The 20,190-nt window shown below is 50.1% G+C and overlaps 1 protein-coding gene across 2 annotated transcripts in view; it reads left to right on the plus strand.

Annotated features, from left to right (window-relative positions):
• The first annotated feature begins 281 nt into the window (after nt 1-281).
• The window catches only part of CRELD1 (cysteine rich with EGF like domains 1), a 31,146-nt gene continuing 11,237 nt past the window's right edge, over nt 282-20,190 (plus strand). The window contains exons 1-7 of one of the 2 annotated variants that reach the window (XM_029601181.1): nt 282-531; nt 1,577-1,702; nt 2,425-2,599; nt 4,011-4,093; nt 5,387-5,497; nt 5,978-6,069; nt 6,173-6,349. In XM_029601181.1, coding sequence (XP_029457041.1) covers nt 2,459-2,599; nt 4,011-4,093; nt 5,387-5,497; nt 5,978-6,069; nt 6,173-6,349 — 604 coding nt within the window. In that variant the 5' untranslated portion in view covers nt 282-531; nt 1,577-1,702; nt 2,425-2,458. The remainder of the gene's footprint in view (nt 532-1,576; nt 1,703-2,424; nt 2,600-4,010; nt 4,094-5,386; nt 5,498-5,977; nt 6,070-6,172; nt 6,350-20,190) is intronic. The other variant, XM_029601180.1, reaches the window with a different exon arrangement.

Below are 20,190 nucleotides of genomic sequence, written 5' to 3' on the forward strand. Positions count from 1 at the left end.
GGTGTATCTGCATGCATATAGTCCAAGACTCCGTTTAATTTGTTGAGTTTTGTTCTTCAGTCATAGAAACCTGTTGGGGGGGGAATAGCCTGCCCTCAGAAGGTTCTGAGCCTCTCATGTTAGGGTGCAGGCGGAGGTTAGCAAAGTAATACAGGAAGCAATAAAGAAAAGTAGCAGGAGAAAAGAAAAAAAAATAACACTGAAACTCGCACTCCTCCTCGCCTCTGAGTGTTTGTCGCTGCCCCTTTAAACAGCTGCCAGCCTCTCCGCTTCAGCTCTATTCATCCTGCCGCTTGGTTAGCCGCTGGAGCGTGACGTCACTGCACATGGCCGGCTGCTATTGGTAGAGAGAGGGTGGCCAATAGGAGGAGGGGGCTGCAGCCAGCTGATTGCGGTGCCTCTGTGCAGGACGAAGCACGCTGGCAAGCGCAGTGTAAGCCGCTGCAGTGCCCGGCGCCTGTTACCTCCTTCCTTCCTGCCTGCAGTCGGGCACCGCTGTCACCACCCACCTACTCCTTCCAGCAGCCCGAGGTAAGTAAACAGAGAACGGCTGAAGCTCCCCCCCCCCCCTTTTCCCTGAAATGTGCCTGCAGGAAGGCTGGGCCGGGCTCGGCTCCCCAGGTGCTCGGGCGTTGGATCACGTGGGCCTTATTTCCTCTACTCTAGATGGTGCCGGGCAGGATGGTTCTTGCCGCGGTGCTCCATGCTATTTGCTCACCATGGAGTCTCTCTGACTCTGCTGATTTTCATGCAAGGTTTTGCAGCGACTGTCTGTGATAATAAACTCACGGATAGAAAGCAAGGCCCCGCGGGTCTCTGCCCAGCCTGCGAACTTTCTAACTTAAGAGTACATAGGCTGTGCTAGATAACTCCGAGTCACCTAGTATAGGCTGAGTCAGGCCTGCTATTAACCCATGGCTTGCTTGGAGCTGCAGTCCTGTTTTTCTTAGGAAAATTATAACTACATCTCCTGCCAATCCATGAGGCAAAACCAGGCTTGGCTGATTCTATCCTAGGTGACCTGCAGTCCTACAGTAACCCCTGATTATAGGAAACCTTTTATCTCATCCCAAGAGTTCGGTATTGCCAGCCTGATTTCTAGGGGAGTGGAAGATTTAGGTTTAGTTCTGATTTCTTACATTCCACCCCAGTAAATTCTGGTACATAAGGTTCATGTGGTTCAAAAATCTCAAAATTAAATTAGGATGACAACACAGAGAACCTTCTCCCCCTCAGAGGTCTCACTCCCAAATCATCAGAACTTCAGAGTTTTCCCTCAGTCTTGGGTTTTAAAATCTGCTCAGACTGAAGACATTCTGATGCCATGCACCCGTGCTGATATTGCACGTCGAAACACAGACACATGTGCTGCTGGAGATCATTCTCTGAGCAAGGAGGTGTAAACTATTTCAAGAGTTATCGAGCAATTCAAAAACCGGAAAAATGTTTGAAGGTTCATCAAACTTTTTGGGGGAACCCAAAGCAGATTTGAAAAAAATTAGCTTTGGATATTAAAAAAAAAAAATCCTAAACTAAATTTTTTTCCATATTTTCTCTGGAATTTTCCCTAAATCAGCTGGTAAAAGTCTGACATGAAGAGGAGCAGTACCAACATCCATCTGGTTTGACTTTGAATTGTTTGCACATTTCTTCTGCTTAATCACGACCAGGTAGTGTCAGCAGCTCTGTACAGCTATCACAGGTTTGTGTCGCCAGCAGAGTTGAAACTCATCTTTAAGCTCATCCCTGATGCATTTCCTGCCAAGTCTTTAAGCATTGACTGATATGAAATGTGGAGGTTGTGCACTGCATGCTCTTACAGTGGAATTCTAACCCGCCCCAAGTATTCTGGAAGCTTCCTGACAAGCTTCCTTATCAAGAGTTCCAATATTTTCCTGTATATTACTGGCATCTAGTGAGGCACTCTTATGGTGATAAGAGTAATTTTACACACAGCTGTAACGGTTATCCTGTTACCTAAGAACATGATCCAAAGTATAATTCCTTCAGGTGTAAGGCCACAGCCATGCTTGCAAAACAAAACTTAATGAATGAGAAGCACGTGATAACAGAATGAAGTATCAGAAAAATATAGCACCTGTGTAATACTCTGAGACAGACTGAATACGATGTGGAAATGCTTTTTAATTTTTTTTTCAAATTGATGGCTGTTACTGTAAAGCATTTGCTGGGGGGGTGTTTCCAGCCAGCAGCTGGCATCTTCTTGGTCTTGCATTCCTGCATGCATCTCTGTGACTGTGGTGCATAACAACCTTGATAGATATCACAGGTTTCAATTATTCTGTATAGGAGATTCTGTAGCCTGTGTGGTGCCTGGCCCTTACAGATTAATCAAGAAATAAAGTAGAGGTTGTAGTGTGTTTCACTCCCCCTTTTTTTATTTTTTTTTCCCCCCTCCTTCAGCACTGATATTTTGGTGGCATTTTCTGGCATTGAGATGGGCCCCGCAAAGAGAAAGCTACAGTCATTGCAGTGTGTATTTGTGGTGGGGTGGCTCCTGCTCTTCCTGCCACATCCTGGCTCTTTAAAGCAGGAGCCCTGTGACACTTGCAGGCACCTTGTCAGCAGCTTCAAGAAGGTAAGAGATAGCAATCAATATATACAGCATCATCTGTAGCCTGTCACCCATATGTTGCAGTCCTGGGTTTTGGATAGAGGTGATGTGCTCTATCTCAGGGGTGCTCAAACTGGTCCTTGGAGCCCCCACCCCGCAAGCCAGTCAGGTTTTCAGGATATCTCTAATGAATATGCATGAAATGTACCTGCATGCGCTGTCTCCAGTGTATAAAAATATTTCTCATTTATATTCATTAGGGATATCCTGAAAACCTCACTGGCTGGGAGGGGTCCTGAGGACCAGTTTGAGCACCTGTCTTTTTCATTTAATAGGCACAGAGCCATTGATGATCATCAGACATATTTGTCTTCCTATTAAGCCCTGATTCAGGGCCTTGGCTGGTGCACTCAGGGTAGCCTTTTGTAGTCATGAACTGTTCAGAGCATCTACAAGGGACCTAGAAGTACAGCCAACCATCACACACTCTCTGGATTCTCTCTATAACAGGGCAAAAGGAATGCATTGCTCAATTCCTGTCAAGATTGTACCGAGTTGTAAATGATTTGTACATCTGTGCAGTTCGCATACCTTGCTCAGAATGTAGAGTTGAAAGTACTTGGGGCTGGGTAGCTGGATCAAGGGACAAATTGTGAAGTCCCTTAAAGACACACAAAGTGGTAATTCTGAGGGGTAATCCAGCAAGGGCCGTGAACTAAGGCAGAGGATCCAGCAGTAAGAATCGGGAGCCAAGGCAGAGAGTCCAGCAGCAAAGTGTCAGGAATCATGGTAGAGAATGTAGCAGCAAGGGCCAGGAAGGTAGGACCAAGAGTGGGGGAAACCATCCGAGGGTGCTGTTGTACTAGCAAAATGTCTCTGTGATCATTGGCCTTATATACTGCTGTAATCTTCTTTGATACAGTTCCTGTCTTGTGGGGGCATACCTTTTTTAGGCCTTCTCTTTGAAAGCATGTATATACCCGCAGGCTGCACCACCCTTGTGTGTCTGTGGCTCCCCGTGATGTCTCCACCGGTTCAAATCTGCTGTTCCCAACATTTCTGAACAGCTGTGGCTGGGATGAAAGTGAAAAGCGGTTTCCTCCTTATTAGATAGAGGCAGTTGAGTTTGGGTAACTGGAGGTGGTGATGATGTGTCCCGAACACTAGTGCTAGGACAGTTCTTTCCCCATTGCAGTTATTTGAGAATTTAACTTCAAAATTATGATTATTTACCATGTAACTGTACTAATGAAACCAGAGCACACAGTATATAATCACTCAAATAGAACTACCTCTCTCTTCTTTTTGGCTGCTTTCATCCCACCCCTCTGGAGCTCTCCTGCCCGTGAGACCTGCGTAACTTGCTAGGGAACATTACTCAGTAAATTAGCCTGAGCTAACCCATTAATCTGTTTCCATGGTGCGCTCTCTTCAGGGTTTGGAGAAGACAGCTGGACAGAACTTCGGCGGAGGGAACACAGCATGGGAAGAAGAGAAGCTGGCTAAGTATGAAACCAGGTACTAAAACGGGTTTCCCGAGCTGGCGCTCCATTTGAGCGTCCTCGTACCCCTGCTTTCTCGTTAACCCTGCGACACAGAGCGGGCAGCTTTACCAAAGCTGTTTATCTGACCCTGCTAAAAGCATTTATTTGAACGCCGACCACAGTGTTGCCTACTTCTTACCTGCATTTTCCTGGTGGTATTGTGGGGGAGGGGGGGGGAGTTACAACAGAGACAACACACACACAGTTTCGTCTGGGGAAAAAAGTACCCCCAGAAACAGCAGGAGCCAATCTCTGCGGATACCATTTTTTTTTTTGTTTGGGAATGCTCAAAAGGAGGGCGGGAGGGCATGCTCGCACTTTCCCCGTGAGGACTGGTGCAGTATTTGCAGGGAATTTGCCCCTGCCTGCGCAGTATTGAAAAATTGCTCCAATAGTTGTTTTTTTTTTGGGGTTTTTTTGGTCACATATTTACCTTGCATTATGCCGTTATCTATCTATTTGGATTGCAAATTTCCCTAACTCCGTGCTTAAAGCATAAAACACTCGGCTATTAGCTCATACAAGTCCCCTAAAATTGAAATCGGCAGGCGCATTTCAGCCAGGATGTTAAATAAAAGGGCAAAAAAAGTTCCCTTGGCTGCAAAATTTGATCACCAGAAGGCTCCATCCATTTTGGTGTCTACGCCAGGCAGGTCATAACAGAGCATGCATTAAGAACATGCCATACTGGGTCAGACCAAGGGTCCCTCAAGCCCAGCATCCTGTTTCCAACAGAGGCCAATCCAGGCCATAAGAACCTGGCAAGTACCCAAAAAATGAAGTCTATTCCATGTTACCGTTGCTAGTAATAGCAGTGGCTATTTTCTAAGTCAACTTAATTAATAGCAGGTAATGGACTTCTCCTCCAAGAACTTATCCAATCCTTTTTTAAACACAGCTACACTAACTGGTCTTAGAGAGGCAGATTGCAGCTGTGTGCCTGCTTTTAGCAGAGCATTTCTATCAATGGTAATGCACAAACACACAGAAGGAGAGAGTTTAAAGCACCATGCTTCCTTTTTCAATCAACAGTCACCCAGAAGTCCCAAACCATGTGAGGGCACTTATGTAGCATTAACCTGAGGAGGTCGCAGGGCCCTGGAGCGTTTAATCACTGCAAACCTGCCACACACATCATATGTGCACAGAGTATGAAGAACCTCTGCTGTACGTCTCAAAGCTGCATTTCTGCTGATCTGCTGGACCCACAAGCTGTCGTGGTCATCAGCTGACGTGTTGCTCTTTTTTTTTTTTTCCCCCCCAACAGTGAGACCCGGCTGCTGGAGGTGATGGAGACCGTGTGCGGTACGTCTAACTTTGAGTGCAACCGCATGCTGGAGCAGAGTGAGGAGCTCGTGGAGAACTGGTGGTTCAAGAAGTGAGTCCTCGTTTTGTACTCGGTGGTGCAATGCCTTGAACACAACACTCTGAGAGCCGACTCCAGGAGATAAATCTTTGTATACACTGTGAAGGCACACTCGGGAACCGTCTGCTGACGAAGGTGGGCTGTGTATTTCTACTAATGTGGAACTGGTTGTGATTCTGAGGGGGTGGCAGCGTGCTCGGTGACTCTGCTTGCTCCATACACCATCCTTTTTAGGGTACTGAAGTTTGGCTTCGTCTTGGGGAAGGGGTGGGGGGGAGATAATTTCCTTGACTGCAGGATAGTGAACAAAACCCCTTTGTGATTATGGGGTGCGATTCAGTGTCTTTGTGGGTCCCATTAACTAAAGATTCCTGCTGTAGGATACTGGAAGGAAATCCTTCCTTGAGAAAAGCTTCATAGTCTAAGATGTTTCCCACAGTTCAGAGCTAGCTCGCTCACTCTCCTCCCCCTCTTGTTCTCTTTCACCCCTAGGCAGAAGCAGTATCCTGACCTCTTCCAGTGGCTGTGTATGGACACCCTGAAGGTTTGCTGTCCTCCTGGTACTTTTGGCCCCGACTGTCTCTGTGAGCAATGCCATTGGCCTCTTACTTTTCCCTCTTGTTTTGCCTTCGCAAGCTCTCTTGCTACACCAGGTGACTGTCGGCTTCCCTCCGTGTCTGTCTGCAGCTTGCATCGGTGGTTCGGAGAGACCCTGCGGTGGAAACGGCCGGTGTAACGGGGACGGGACCCGTTCTGGCACCGGGCTTTGTGACTGCTATCCTAGCTACGGGGGCCCTTTCTGCACAGAGTGTGCTGTTGGGTATTACGAGGCAACCAGAAACGAGACTCACCTGGTATGTTCTGGTATGTAATGAGAGTGACTCTCACCATCACTTGGTCCTGAAGTGCTTTTCTTCCTCTCATTCTGTCTAAAGTTATAGAGCATTCAGCCTTTGTTTTTTTTCAAATCCTGGCAGAGCTCTCAGCATCGATCAATAGTTTTGTTCAGCATGCCAGGAATCTTTTTTTGAGGCTTTAAGTTCAGGTATTAGGACAAACTGGGTGATGTCATGACTCTTGTATGAACAGATGCTTGTGTACATAGTCTCCTGGGACTGGGGAAAGCTGAGGTGCCTCTGTTCCTCTTGCACCTGTGTCTTGTTGCTGTATTACTTGGTTACAGTAACAGGACAATGTCTGCATTGACAGGTTTTGAAAAAGGTCAACGTTCTTAGTAACATAGTGAGGATGGTAGAAAAGGACCAAATGGGCCATCCAGTCTACCCAGCAAGCTTCTTATGGTAGTAGGTGCCACACTGTGCAGGTTACCCCATGTTTCTCTTAAGGATAGGAATTGCCGCTCCATGCAGCTATACCCAAGCCTTATGATAATCCTTAAAAAAAAAAAAAAAAAAAAAAAAAAAAAAAAAAAATGTACTGCTAGCAACATTTTTTCGGGGTGATGAGCTGCCTTGAAAATTCCATAAAGAGGAAGACGGGTGACAATATCTGTAAAAATTAAGAGAAGCTGGGAAAGCAGTCAGGAATGCAAAACTTCAAATAGATGGAAAAAAATAGCAAACACGGTAAAATGGAGGGGGACGACTTTTTTTTTTAAAAGATATGTTAGTGATTAGAAGTGAATGCAAAAGTGGCATTGTGAGACTCTGTGGTGAAGGGAAGGAATATGTAGAGGCTGATGAGGATAAAGGCAAAATTGCTTAACAAACATTTCTGTTTGGTGTTCACCGTGGAAAGGCCTGGAGCAGGACCACATAAAACAAACACAAATAAGATTGGAAGTGAGGTAAACCTCAATCGATTTTTTTTGAACAGTGTGTTCCCTGTACGTACCTGGATCAGTCCAGACAGTGGGTTATGTCCCCAATCCAGCAGATGGAGTCAGCACAAGCTTTGAGGGGGCGTATCCATATATACTACTACCCCCTCTGCAGGAGTTCAGTATCTTCTGACTCCAGCAGATGCGAGTAGGGGAATCAGGCTTCCCCTCCTTTTCCTTCACTTTCTTGCTTGATTATGGCTTGTTGTTGTCTTTTTCTGTGGATCAAGTTTGTATCAAGTTTGTATTAAGTTTAAAAAAAAAAAAAAAAAAAAAAAAAGGCAGAGTTCTTTCCACTTCTGGGGAGTGGCTTATCTTCCTTGTCTCTTCTCTGCGGCCTTGCTGTTTATTTCTCGTTGCAGCCAGGGGTAAGTTTGTTTTTCCTTTGTAGTTTTTTCCTTTACAGCTCAGCCCCCGGTGCCCGCGAAAGCCGGTGGAGCCGGCCTCTTCGCTCTTTACTCCCTCACCCGCGGCCATTTTACAGCTCCTCATGGGCTGCTGAGCCATTTAGGGAAAGATGTCTGGGGCGGGTCGTGTGGCCAGGAAGGCCCCCCCGCGGCACCCTCCTCTATTTTCAGACAGCGGGCAGTGTGGGCCGACCGGGCCCCCCCGCAGCGGCGCCTTTGTGCGTGTGGCCCCCCCCCCCCGTGGCTTTTTCTTTTCTCCTGCAGCGATCCCGATGCCGCGGCCGTCCCGCTGTGCGGCCTGCGGAGACCCGGGGTCCCGGATTTCCCAGGAGGGCATCTGTGCACGATGCCTTCCCGGGGGGGAAGGTACCTCACAGTCCCTGACTGATTTCTCTTTTTTGCCCGGGCGGTGCGGGCCGGCCACTCCGCCATTTTTGGCGGGAACGGCGGCCATTTTACATTCTGAGCGCCCTGAGGCGCAGGCCACGAGGGGGAACGGATCCCTGGAGGACTCTACCAGCGGGGGTGTTCCCCCGATTTTGGTGCAGGAACCAAGCACCCAGAGCCAGGGAGCAGGAACCACGCCGCCCCCGAAGCGCACCCGAGCAGGCCGGGGTTCTCTCCGGAGTTTATCCTGCTCATGCATACCGCTTATCTGCAGGGGCTGGAAGCACCTGTGGGACCCCCCCCCCTCCTAAGATCCCTCGGATGTCGCCCTCGACGCCGGCCCCCCCCGACCCTCCGGGAGTGGGGGCCTCCCGCCTTCCTACCCGGGTCCGATCCACGCCCGCGGCAGTGGGGGCGGTGCCAGACCCAGCGGGACATGGACTTGACCTCCCGGACGGGGGACAAGGGGACGGCACACAGGAGGGGGATGATCCGCGTACCCTACGCCTCTTCCAGAGGGAAGAGCTGGACGACCTCATCCCGCAGATCATCCAAGAATTAGATTTGGACCCGCCTGCCCCAGTAGCTCCCGCTGTCATCACTTCTTCAAGGAAGGGAGATCCTGTCCTGGCGGCACTCCGGCCGAGGGCTCGGGCTTTTCCCATTCATGACTCGTTTTTACAACTTCTCACCAGGGAATGGGACACCCCGGAGGCCTCCCTGAAGAGCAGCCGGGCTATGGAAAAGCTGTACCCGCTCCCCGAAGATTTTCTGGACCTCATCAAGGTCCCAAAGGTGGACTCCGCAGTGTCGGCGGTCACGAAGAGGACGACTATCCCAGTGACGGGAGGTGCGGCGTTGCGGGACACACAGGATCGTAAGTTGGAAGTTTTCCTTAAGCGGGTTTTCGAGGTCTCCGCTCTGGGTATGCGGGCGGTGATGTGCAGTTCGCTTGCCCAGCGGGCTAGTCTCCTTTGGGTGCAACAACTCCTCACGTCTCAGAACCTGCCGTCCGATGAGGCTGCCCAGGCAGATCGGCTAGAAGCCGCAGTGGCGTATGGGGCGGACGCCTCGTACGACCTTTTTCGGGTCCTCACAAGATCCATGGTTTCGGTAGTGGCAGCACGACGACTACTGTGGCTACGCAATTGGGCGTCTGATACGTCCTCTAAGTCCAGTCTGGGCTCTCTTCCCTTCAGGGGCAAGTTCCTCTTCGGGGAGGATTTGGACCAGATCATCAAGTCCCTGGGGGAGAACGCTGTTCATCGGCTGCCGGAGGATAGGTTTCGACCATCCAGAGCGTTTTCTTCTTCTCGGACCAGAGCCAGAGCGCAACGGCGCTACAGGGGCTACAGACAGACGGGCTCCCGGCCATCCGCCCCCAGGTCTCAGCCCTGGTTGCGCGCCTTCCGCGGGCATCAGCCCGCACGCACTACTCCCGGAACCGGGAACCCCTATACCAAGTCTTCACAATGATGCCAGTCTCGCCCACTCCCCTGTCCCCAGGATTGGGGACCGACTAACGTATTTCTAAGCGGAGTGGGCACAGATCACCTCGGACCAGTGGGTCCTGGATACCATAAAACACGGCTACGCATTGGAATTTGTCCGCCCCCCGCAGGGAAGGTTCATCTTTTCCCCCTGTGGCTCGGACCTCAAGAGAGGAGCGGTGCAGCTGACTCTGGACAGACTCCGGGAGATAGGCGCTACTGCGCCCGTGCCCTTCGGAGAGGTGCGCTCGGGCCACTATTCCATCTATTTCATCGTACCAAAGAAGGACGGTTCCTTCCGGCCTATCCTAGTCCTCAAGGAAGTCAACAAATCCCTTCGAGTCGTTCGGTTCCGCATGGAAACGCTCCGGTCAGTGATTGCGGCGGTGCATCGGGGGGAGTTCCTCGCCTCCCTGGACTTAACGGAGGCCTACCTGCACATTCCCATCCGCCCGGACCACCACAGTTTCCTTCGTTTCAAAATTCTGGACCAGCATTTTCAGTTCACGGCTCTCGCGTTTGGATTGGCGCTGGCGCTGCACACCTTCACCAAGATCATGGTAGTTGTGGCGGCAGCTCTCCGGAAGGAGGGCATCCTGGTTCATCCTTATCTGGACGATTGGCTCCTCCGGGCGAAGTCATTCGATCATGGACGCTCAGCGGTGACTCGAGTAGTACGGTTTCTACATTCCCTGGGATGGGTAGTGAACTTCTCCAAGAGCTCCCTCATGCCCTCGCAACGCTTGGGTTTTTTTTGGGGGCAACTTTCGACACCCTACTGGGCAAAGTTTTTCTGCGCCAGGACAAAGCTCAATCCTTGCGGGATCACACACGACGGTTCTCTGCGTTACCAGAGCCCACCTCCTGGGACTACCTGCAACTCCTGGGAGTGATGGGGTCCACCATCGACCTTGTACCTTGGGCTTTCGCGCACCTCAGGACCTTACAGTGGGCGCTCTTCTCCCGTTGGAAACCAGTATTGCAGGACTATCAGATGATTCTCCCGCTCCCACAGAATGCCAGGGACAGTCTGGGCTGGTGGTTGGATCCGCCGAACCTGGCCCGTGGCATGTCCCTCGATCTGCCAAATTGGGTGGTGGTGACCACCTATGCCAGTCTAGCAGGCTGGGGTGCAGTCTGCGATCGAAGCGCCACGCAGGGGACGTGGTCCACGGTGGAGGCGAAGTGGTCAATCAACCGTCTGGAAACCAGAGCAGTCCGGCTAGCTCTGCGACATTTCCTCCCGCTTCTTCGGAACCGAGAAGTCAGAATCCTATCTGACAACGCTACCACCGTGGTCTACATCAACCGACAAGGAGGCACGCGCAGCCCGCAGGTCGCGCTCGAGGCGGCGCTGCTGATGCAATGGGCGGAGCGTCATCTCGTCCGGCTAGCGGCCTCGCACGTCGCCGGTGTGGACAACGTCCAGGCGGACTTCCTCAGTCGTCAACTGCTGGACCCGGAGAGTGGTCTCTCTCCGACAAAGCAATGCAACTTCTCGTCCATCGGTGGGGGGCCCCCCACTTGGATCTGATGGCGTCCGCTCTCAACGCCAAGGCTCCACGCTTCTTCAGTCGCCGGAGAGAGCGCGGAGGGAGTGGATGCCCTGGTCCTCCCGTGGCTGCCATATCTTTCTTTTCCACCATGGCCCCTGGTGGGCAGGATGCTCCGCAGAATAGAAAGCCATCAGGGGACCGTGGTTTTCGTCACCCCAGAATGGCCCAGGCGACCCTGGTTTGCGGACCTGCTACAGCTGGTGATCGACAGGCCAATCAGGCTGGGGCACCTCCCCCAGCTCCTACATCAGGGCCCGGTATTTTTCGAGCAGGCAGAATTCTTCTGTCTTGCAGCCTGGCTTTTGAGAGGCGCCGCCTCCGGCGTCGGGGCTACCTGGAGGCGGTAGTATCCACGCTATTGCGGGCACGAAAGACATCGGCCTATGTTCGAGTCTGGAAGGTGTTCGAGCTGTGGTGTACCACCCAGGCCACGAGACCCGCTAAGGCTTCTGTACCTCAGATCCTTCAGTTTCTACAGGCGGGGGTGGAAAAAGGGCTCACCTATAATTCACTACGGGTTCAGGTGGCTGCCCTTGGTTCGCTGTTGAGCGATGGGGGCTCTCTTCTACAGCATCCTGACATTGCTCGTTTTCTCAAGGGTGTCAAGCATATGCGTCCTCCGTTACGGGACCCTTGTCCCTCCTGGAGTCTTAACCTTGTGCTTTGCTCCCTGTCGGGACCACCGTTCGAGCCGCTGTGCAGCGCAACGATAAAGGATCTCACTCTCAAGACTGTATTTCTTGTGACCATCTGTTCCGCTCGACGCATCTCGGAGATGCAGGCTCTGTCGTGTAGAGAGCCCTATCTCCGTTTCTCCGACTCTGGAGTTTCGCTTCGCACCGTTCCCTCCTTCCTTCCGAAGGTGGTTTCTGCATTCCATGTGAACCAGACGGTGGAGTTGCTGTCCTTCTCTTCCTCAGAGCCGAAGTCTCTCCGTCTCTTGAATGTCAAGCGCACTCTGCGCCTCTATCTGGAGGCTACAAATGAGTTCCGAACCTCTGACCATCTCTTTGTACTCTGGGCCGGTCCTAAGAAGGGGTCTCAGGCCTCGAAGACTACCATTGCCAGATGGCTGAAGGCCGGCATTGCTGCTTCTTACATTGGGGCGGGTCGGACTCCCCCACCCGGAATCGTAGCGCATTCTACACGTTCTCAGGCGGCTTCCTGGGCGGAGGTTCGCTCGGTATCCTCGCAGGAAATTTGTAGGGCAGCCACCTGGAAATCGTTACACACTTTCTCGAGGCACTATCGTCTGCACCTCGCCTCTTCGGTCTCTGGACACTTTGGCGAGCAGGTTCTCCGAGCAGGCCTCGCAGGACCCCACCCGATTTAGGGAAGCTTGGGTACATCCCACTGTCTGGACTGATCCAGGTACGTACAGGGAAAAGAAAATTATTATTTACCTGCTAATTTTCGTTCCTGTAGTACCATGGATCAGTCCAGACGCCCACCGCGTTTGGGTTCTTGATCCTGCTCAGCTCTGCGCTGCTTCTTGCTCGCAGTGTTCTGTGTCTTCACAGTTGTTTCTTTTCGCTGTTTTTCACAGCTCCCTACAAGTTGGTAGGATGTTTGCAGTTACTTGTTGCGGTTACAATTGTTTTCATTATCTGTTTCCACAAACTTGATCCTTCGGGGGTTTCTACTCGGGCTTTGATATACTCGATACTGAACTCCTGCAGAGGGGGTAGTAGTATATATGGATACGCCCCCTCAAAGCTTGTGCTGACTCCATCTGCTGGATTGGGGACATAACCCACTGTCTGGACTGATCCATGGTACTACAGGAACGAAAATTAGCAGGTAAATAATAATTTTCTTTTCATGAGGAGCTAACGAAACTTAAAGTAGATAAGGTGATGGGACTGGATGGGATTTATCTGAGGGTACTAAGGGAGTTTAGAGATGTCCTGGCAGCTCCACTGGCTTCCCTTTTCAGTGCTTCTTTAGAGTTGGGAATAGTCCCGGAGGACAGGAGAAGGGCAGGTGTGCTTCCTGTTCATAAAAGTGGAAGTAAGGAGGAGGCTCAGTCTGACCCCTGTGGTGAGCAAATTAATGGAATCGCTGTTAAAACAGAGGTTAGTGTAGTTTCTGGAATCCAATGGATTGCAAGATCCAAGGCAGCATGGTTTTTCCAGAGGTAAAACGTCAGACTAATCTGATCAATGTCTTTGATTTGGTGACCAGAGAGCTGGATAAAGGAAGAACGCTAGACATAGTGTACTTGGATTTCAGTAAAGCTTTGACACAATTCTGCATAGGAGACTGATAAATTGAGTGCCCTTGGTATGGGACCTAGAGTGACTGAGTGGGAGGCGACAAAGAGTAGTGGTTTATGGAGTTTTCTCCGGGAGGTTGGGGGGGGGGGGTGTTAGAAACAGTGTGCCTCGGGGATCTGTCTCTTGACTGATTCTTTCAACATTTTCATGAGCAACGTAACAGAAGAATTGTCAGGAAAGCTTTCTCTTTTTTTTTTTTTTTTTTTTGTCAATGATACCAAAATCTGTAACAGGCTGAACAGCCAGGAAGGTGTGGAAAACATAAGGATGGATCTAGTAAAGCTAAGATTTAATGCTAAAAAATGCAGACTATGCATTTAGGATGCAAAAAGCCAAGAGAGAAGTGCAGTATTGGAGGTGAAATTCTTCTTAGCACAAAAGAAAAGCGGGAGCTGGGGGTAATTGCATATGATGATCTTAAGGTGGCCAAACAGGTGAATAAAGTGACAGCAAAAGCCAGAAATATGCTTGGCTACATAAGGAGCGGAATGGTCAGCAGACAAGCGAGGTGATATTGTCCCTGGTGAGACCTCACTTAGAATACTGTGTACAATTCTGAAGACCACACCCTCAAAAGGATATAAACAGGATGGAGTCGGTCCAGAGGGTGGCTGCTAAAATGGTCAACAGTCTTCGGCCTAAAGCATATGGGAATAGACTTCAAGATCTAAACATGTATTCCATAGAGGAAAGGGGAGATATGATAGAGACATATATCTCAAAAGTTTCCATGCACAGAGGGATGAGGTTAAAAGGGAGTAGACTCAGGAGTAATCTTAGAAAAATATTTCTTTACGTAGAGAGTGATGGATATATGGAATGGCCTCCAAGTGGAGATGGTAGAGATAAAAACAGTATCTGACTTCAAGAAAGCATAGGATAAACATAGGGGATCTCTAAGGAAGTGATTGCCCTATTAATTTAGCATTATAATTCCAATCTGGATGGGCCATTTAGTCTTTTTCTGCTGTCATGTTTCTGTTTCTTAATAATTTTCTCGTGAACAGGTTTTATGAGTCTTTCTGTGGCTGCAGTGTATCCTCCTAATGATTTCTGAAACACATAATATGAGGGCTACAGAACCCATCTGGCCTGTCCAGTTTGCTTCCTCTTGCACTGCCGTACACCCCAGTTGATTTCCAGGTTTCTCTTCACTGCTTTGCAGCTAAGGACCCTCTCTGCCTATTCCAGGGCTCTTTGAATTCTGTTACTGTAGCTCCCATCTTCCCTGAATACCATAAATAGGTGATGGTGGAGGCTGAGAGAGCATGTCTGTGGTGACAGAATATCTGTCCCAAGGTGCTCAGGAGCATCTGCTGCACACCTTGTGCAGATAAACAGTAATTTGCAAATTATTTTTGTAAGGGTGGTTTATGAAGTGCCTGCAAGGGAAGGGAGGATTCATCGGATAATATACAGGCAGAAGGACTTTATGGGGAGGACAAAGAACGTTTCTAAGACTTTTTTTCATATACATTTCTCTTCATGAAAAGTTCTTTATTAAATGGTGAAGAGGACTTGCGTAGAATTAGGCCCTGAAGACTAGCAGTTGCAGTATTGCGAGAGGATGCGTAGATCCTGCATTGGGCATGGGATGATGGAGGATCTAAAATCACAGTAATAGGATCTTGCTCCTGTACTGGGCCCTGGTAGAAAGGTTCACACTCTGTGCTGCCGGGCCCTCCCCTCTTCATTTTGCTTCCTGCATCTCTGTGCTCATTTTAACAAGTTCCCAAGGGGCTGGTTAGGCAAGATGTGGGTTATCCAGACAAATTTAAATTCCCTGTACATACCCGGATCAGTCCAGACTCCTGGGTTTTGCCTTCCCTCCAGCAGATGGAGACAGAAGTTTTTTTCAAACAACCCTGCCATATATACTAGGGTGCCACCCACAGTCCCTTAGTCTTTTCTCTGTCTCCAGCAGATGGCAGGGGCTGCAAAGCCCCCAGTCTCTTCTGATCTTTAATTTTGGAGTGATTCCTTCTTAAGGGAGTTTAGACTTAGTTAGGGGCTTCTGTGCCTTTATTGTTTTGTTTACAAAAAAAAAAAAAAAGACAGGGGAGAGAATCACAGGCTTGTGGAACGCCTGTCAGTCTCCCAGGGGGTTGGCAGGTCCTGAGGGGACCATCCTTCCTGGTCGAGGCAGCTGCTCAACAGGGTCGAGGGCCATGGTCAATAGAATTAGCAGCTCTGAAGTGATACCGGGTAGCCCGGCTTTCTCACTTCAGCTACACCGGCAGGAGCAGGGGCTGTCCAGAACCAAGGACAGCGTGAAGGTTTGACTGTATAAAAAAAAAAAAAAATAGTCTGCACTGTTTTTGCTTTAACCCTCACCGACTCTCCGATACTTCCTCCCCCCCCCCCCCCTCCTTCCGCGCTGGCGTTTCGCTTTACTTTTTTATTTTTTACTTGTTTGTTTTTTGGTTCGCTTTTGTGCTCCGTGGTCTCCCCCAGGCCTAATTATGCCTCGGGGTTCTTCTTGCCGGGCATGCGGCTCCTCCTGCGGTCGTCTGTCTCGGGAGGGCCTCTGTGCTCAGGGCGGCGAGGGACCCTCCGTTTCGTCGTGGGGGAAAGGGGGGGGGGTGTCGTTTTCGGCCTCAGCAATCGTCCACGGGGTCCGGGTCGAGTCGGGTGCATCGTCCCAGATTAGCACGGGAATGGCGGCCATTTTAGGCTCCCTGCAGACAGTCGCTCGGAACGCGGTGGGGGAGGAGAGTTTACCCCCGTCACTCTCTCCTCAGTGTTTTCCTTCCGGGGGGGGGGGGGGTGCGCCTGCGGAGCCAATTTCTCAGTTAGCTGAGGACAGCCCTGAGGGGGCTGAAAGGTCCTCATCAGATTCCTCCTTCCCTTCGGAATTTGTTTTACTCATGCGCAAGGCCTTTGCAGCCTGCCTTCTCCCAGTCTTTCTGGCCTTAGAGAAGCTCTTATCCACATAAAAGACCCTGCCAGCGCTCAGGTTCCAAGGGGGAAGCTGAGACTCCTCGGTGTAAACTGTCTTTGCGTACGGGGCAGGCTGAGACAGGCACGGACTCTTCCTTGCCTGAGACTCCAGATCCCCAACCTCAGCTCCCGGGGGGTGGGGGTGGGGGGGGGGCAGAGGAGGACCTTGACCCCCAGCTCAATTTAAACCGTGGGGGGGAGTTCCAGTATTGGAAGGAGATGATCCGAAGGTGGTTTGTCTCTTCAAGAAAGAGGAGTTGCATCCCCTTATCCCGGTCATCATGGGGGAATTAGGCCTGGAAGCTCCGCCACCGGAGTCACGGTTAGGGGCGATGGATTCGGTTTTGCTGGGTCTCAGGGGTACGGCAGTGTCTTTTACTTTCCACCTCTCGGCTACGGACCTTCTGTTTCGTGAGTGGGACACCCCAGATTTGGGGTTAAAAGTTAGCAAAGCGATGGATAAGCTATATTCTCTGCCAGAGGAGGCTTTGGAGCTACTGTGAATTCTGAAGGTGGATGCAGCAGTGTCGGCAGTCACCAAGAGATCCACGATACCGGTCACGGGGGCGACAGCCCTTGAGGACTTGCAGGACCGAAAGTTGGAGTTGCAGCTCAAGAAGGTGTTCGAGGTGTCCGCCTTAGGGGTCCGGGCAGCGATGTGCAGTAACTTTGCGCTGCGTGCGGGTCTTTGCTGGGCCCAGCAACTTCAAGCCAATTCTGACTTCTCGGAGGGAGAGGCCAGCCAGGCGAACCGGTTGGAGGCGGTCATTGCGTATAGCGCGGATGCTCTTTATGACTTGCTTCGCACGTCTGCCAGATCCATTGTGTCTGTAGTTTCAGCGCGCAGACTTCTCTGGCTGCGAAATTGGGCTGCTGATTCTTCATCCAAGTCCCACCTCTGTTCCCTTCCTTTTAAAGGAAAGTTGTTGTTCGGTAAGGAATTAGAGGACATGATACAATCCTTAGGTGAGAACAAGGTTCATAAGCTTCCAGAGGATAGACCCTGTTCCAGGGGATTGTTTTCAGCTTGGGCTCGATTCCGTGGTAGTCGGAAATCCAGGCCGGTGCGGTCGTCGGGGTCCTCCTTTCGCTCCAGCCCCAACAGACAACAGTCGTGGAATCAGTCCCCATTGACGGCGAGGACTAAGACCTCACAATGAAATACGGCCGGGAAACTACAGACCGGTTAGCCTGACTTCAGTGCCAGGAAAAATAGTGGAAAGTGTTATAAACATCAAAATCACAGAACATATAGAAAGACATGGTTTAATGGAACAAAGTCAGCATGGCTTTACCCAGGGCAAGTCTTGCCTCACAAATCTGCTTCACTTTTTTGAAGGAGTTAATAAACATGTGGATAAAGGTGAACCGGTAGATATAGTATACTTGGATTTTCAGAAGGCGTTTGACAAAGTTCCTCATGAGAGGCTTCTAGGAAAAGTAAAAAGTCATGGGATAGGTGGCGATGTCCTTTCGTGGATTGCAAACTGGCTAAAAGACAGGAAACAGAGAGTAGGATTAAACGGGCAATTTTCTCAGTGGAAGGGAGTGGACAGTGGAGTACCTCAGGGTTCTGTGTTGGGACCCTTACTGTTCAATATATTTATAAATGATCTGGAAAGAAATACGACGAGTGAGATAATCAAATTTGCAGATGACACAAAATTGTGCAGAGTAGTTAAATCACAAGCAGATTGTGATAAATTGCAGGAAGACCTTGTGAGACTGGAAAATTGGGCATCCAAATGGCAGATGAAATTTAATGTGGATAAGTGCAAGGTGATGCATATAGGGAAAAATAACCCATGCTATAATTACACGATGTTGGGTTCCATATTAGGTGCTACAACCCAAGAAAGAGATCTAGGTGTCATAGTGGATAACACATTGAAATCGTCGGTTCAGTGTGCTGCGGCAGTCAAAAAAGCAAACAGAATGTTGGGAATTATTAGAAAAGGAATGATGAATAAAACGGAAAATGTCATAATGCCTCTGTATCGCTCCATGGTGAGACCGCACCTTGAATACTGTGTACAATTCTGGTCGCCGCATCTCAAAAAAGATATAATTGCGATGGAGAAGGTACAGAGAAGGGCTACCAAAATGATAAGGGGAATGGAACAACTCCCCTATGAGGAAAGACTAAAGAGGTTAGGACTTTTCAGCTTGGAGAAGAGACGACTGAGGGGGGATATGATAGAGGTGTTTAAAATCATGAGAGGTCTAGAACGGGTAGATGTGAATCGGTTATTTACTCTTTCGGATAGTAGAAGGACTAGGGGACACTCCATGAAGTTAGCATGGGGCACATTTAAAACTAATCGGAGAAAGTTCTTTTTTACTCAACGCACAATTAAACTCTGGAATTTGTTGCCAGAGAATGTGGTTCGTGCAGTTAGTATAGCTGTGTTTAAAAAAGGATTGGATAAGTTCTTGGAGGAGAAGTCCATTACCTGCTATTAAGTTCACTTAGAGAATAGCCACTGCCATTAGCAATGGTTACATGGAATAGACTTAGTTTTTGGGTACTTGCCAGGTTCTTATGGCCTGGATTGGCCACTGTTGGAAACAGGATGCTGGGCTTGATGGACCCTTGGTCTGACCCAGTATGGCATTTTTCTTATGTTCTTATACGGCCGGTCCATCCCTCGTCCACCAGGTACCAAGTGTGGGAGCCAGATTGTCGCTCTTTTTCGAGGCATGGACCAGTGGGTCCTCACCGTGATAAGTCAAGGCTACACTTTAGATTTTATACGGCTCCCTCGGGACCAGTTCCTGATCTCTCCCTGTGCGTACCGGGCGAAGTGGGAAGCGGTCAGAGGAACGCTCCAGCACTTTCTGGATTTGGGAGCTATAACGCCGGTCCCATTGGCGGAAAGGCACAAGGGACGCTACTTCATTTACTTCATAGTTCCCAAAAAGGAGGGAACTTTCCGACCAATCTTAGATCTCAAAAAAGTCAACCGATGTCTTCGGGTACCGCGCTACCGGATGGAGACGCTTTGGTCGGTCATCGCTTCCGTGCGTCGGGGGGAGTTTCTAGCATCTCTGGATCTCCCGGAAGCGTATCTCCATATCTGCATTCAGTTGTATCATCAAAAAGTCCTCAGATTCTGCATTCTGGGCAGATGCTACCAGTTCCGAGCATTGCCGTTCGGCCTCGCCACCGCCCCCAGGACATTCACCAAGGTGATGGTGGTGGTGGCAACGCAACTCCGAAGAGGTAGTCTACTGGTGCATGCCTATCTGGATGATTGACTGATTCATGCGAAGTCCGAGGCTCAGTGTCAAGCCGCTATCCGCAGGGTTCTTCAGCTCTTGCGCTCCCTTGGCTGGGTGGTCAACCTTGCCAAGAGTCGGCTGGTGCCCTCGCAGTCTCTGGAGTTCCTGGGAGCTCTGTTCGACACGATGCTGGGGAGAGTGTTCCTCACCACAGAGCGGATAGTCAAGCTACAGGGACAGGTGAGAGACCTATTGTCCATGCGAGTGCCCAGGGTGAGAGATTACTTGAGGGTCTTGGGGTCCATGATGTTCACTCTGGAATTAGTACCTTGGGCCTTCACTCATATGCGTCCGTTACAATCAGCATTGCTGTCCCGCTGGAATCCGGTGTCGGAACAGTTCCATCTTCTGCTTCCACTTACGGAGTCGGCCAGAGCCAGCCTCGACTGGTGGCTTGTCTCAGACCATCTGGAGTGGGGCGTTCCTTTAGTGATGCCCGAATGGACGATCGTTACTACAGATGCCAGTCTCTCCAGCTGGGGAGCAGTGTGCCTGGGAAAGTCGGCGCAGGGGTAGTGGTCCCGAGA

Source organism: Rhinatrema bivittatum, chromosome 4 (assembly GCF_901001135.1).
Source record: "Rhinatrema bivittatum chromosome 4, aRhiBiv1.1, whole genome shotgun sequence".
In the NCBI taxonomy this organism is placed as follows: Eukaryota; Metazoa; Chordata; class Amphibia; order Gymnophiona; family Rhinatrematidae; genus Rhinatrema; species Rhinatrema bivittatum.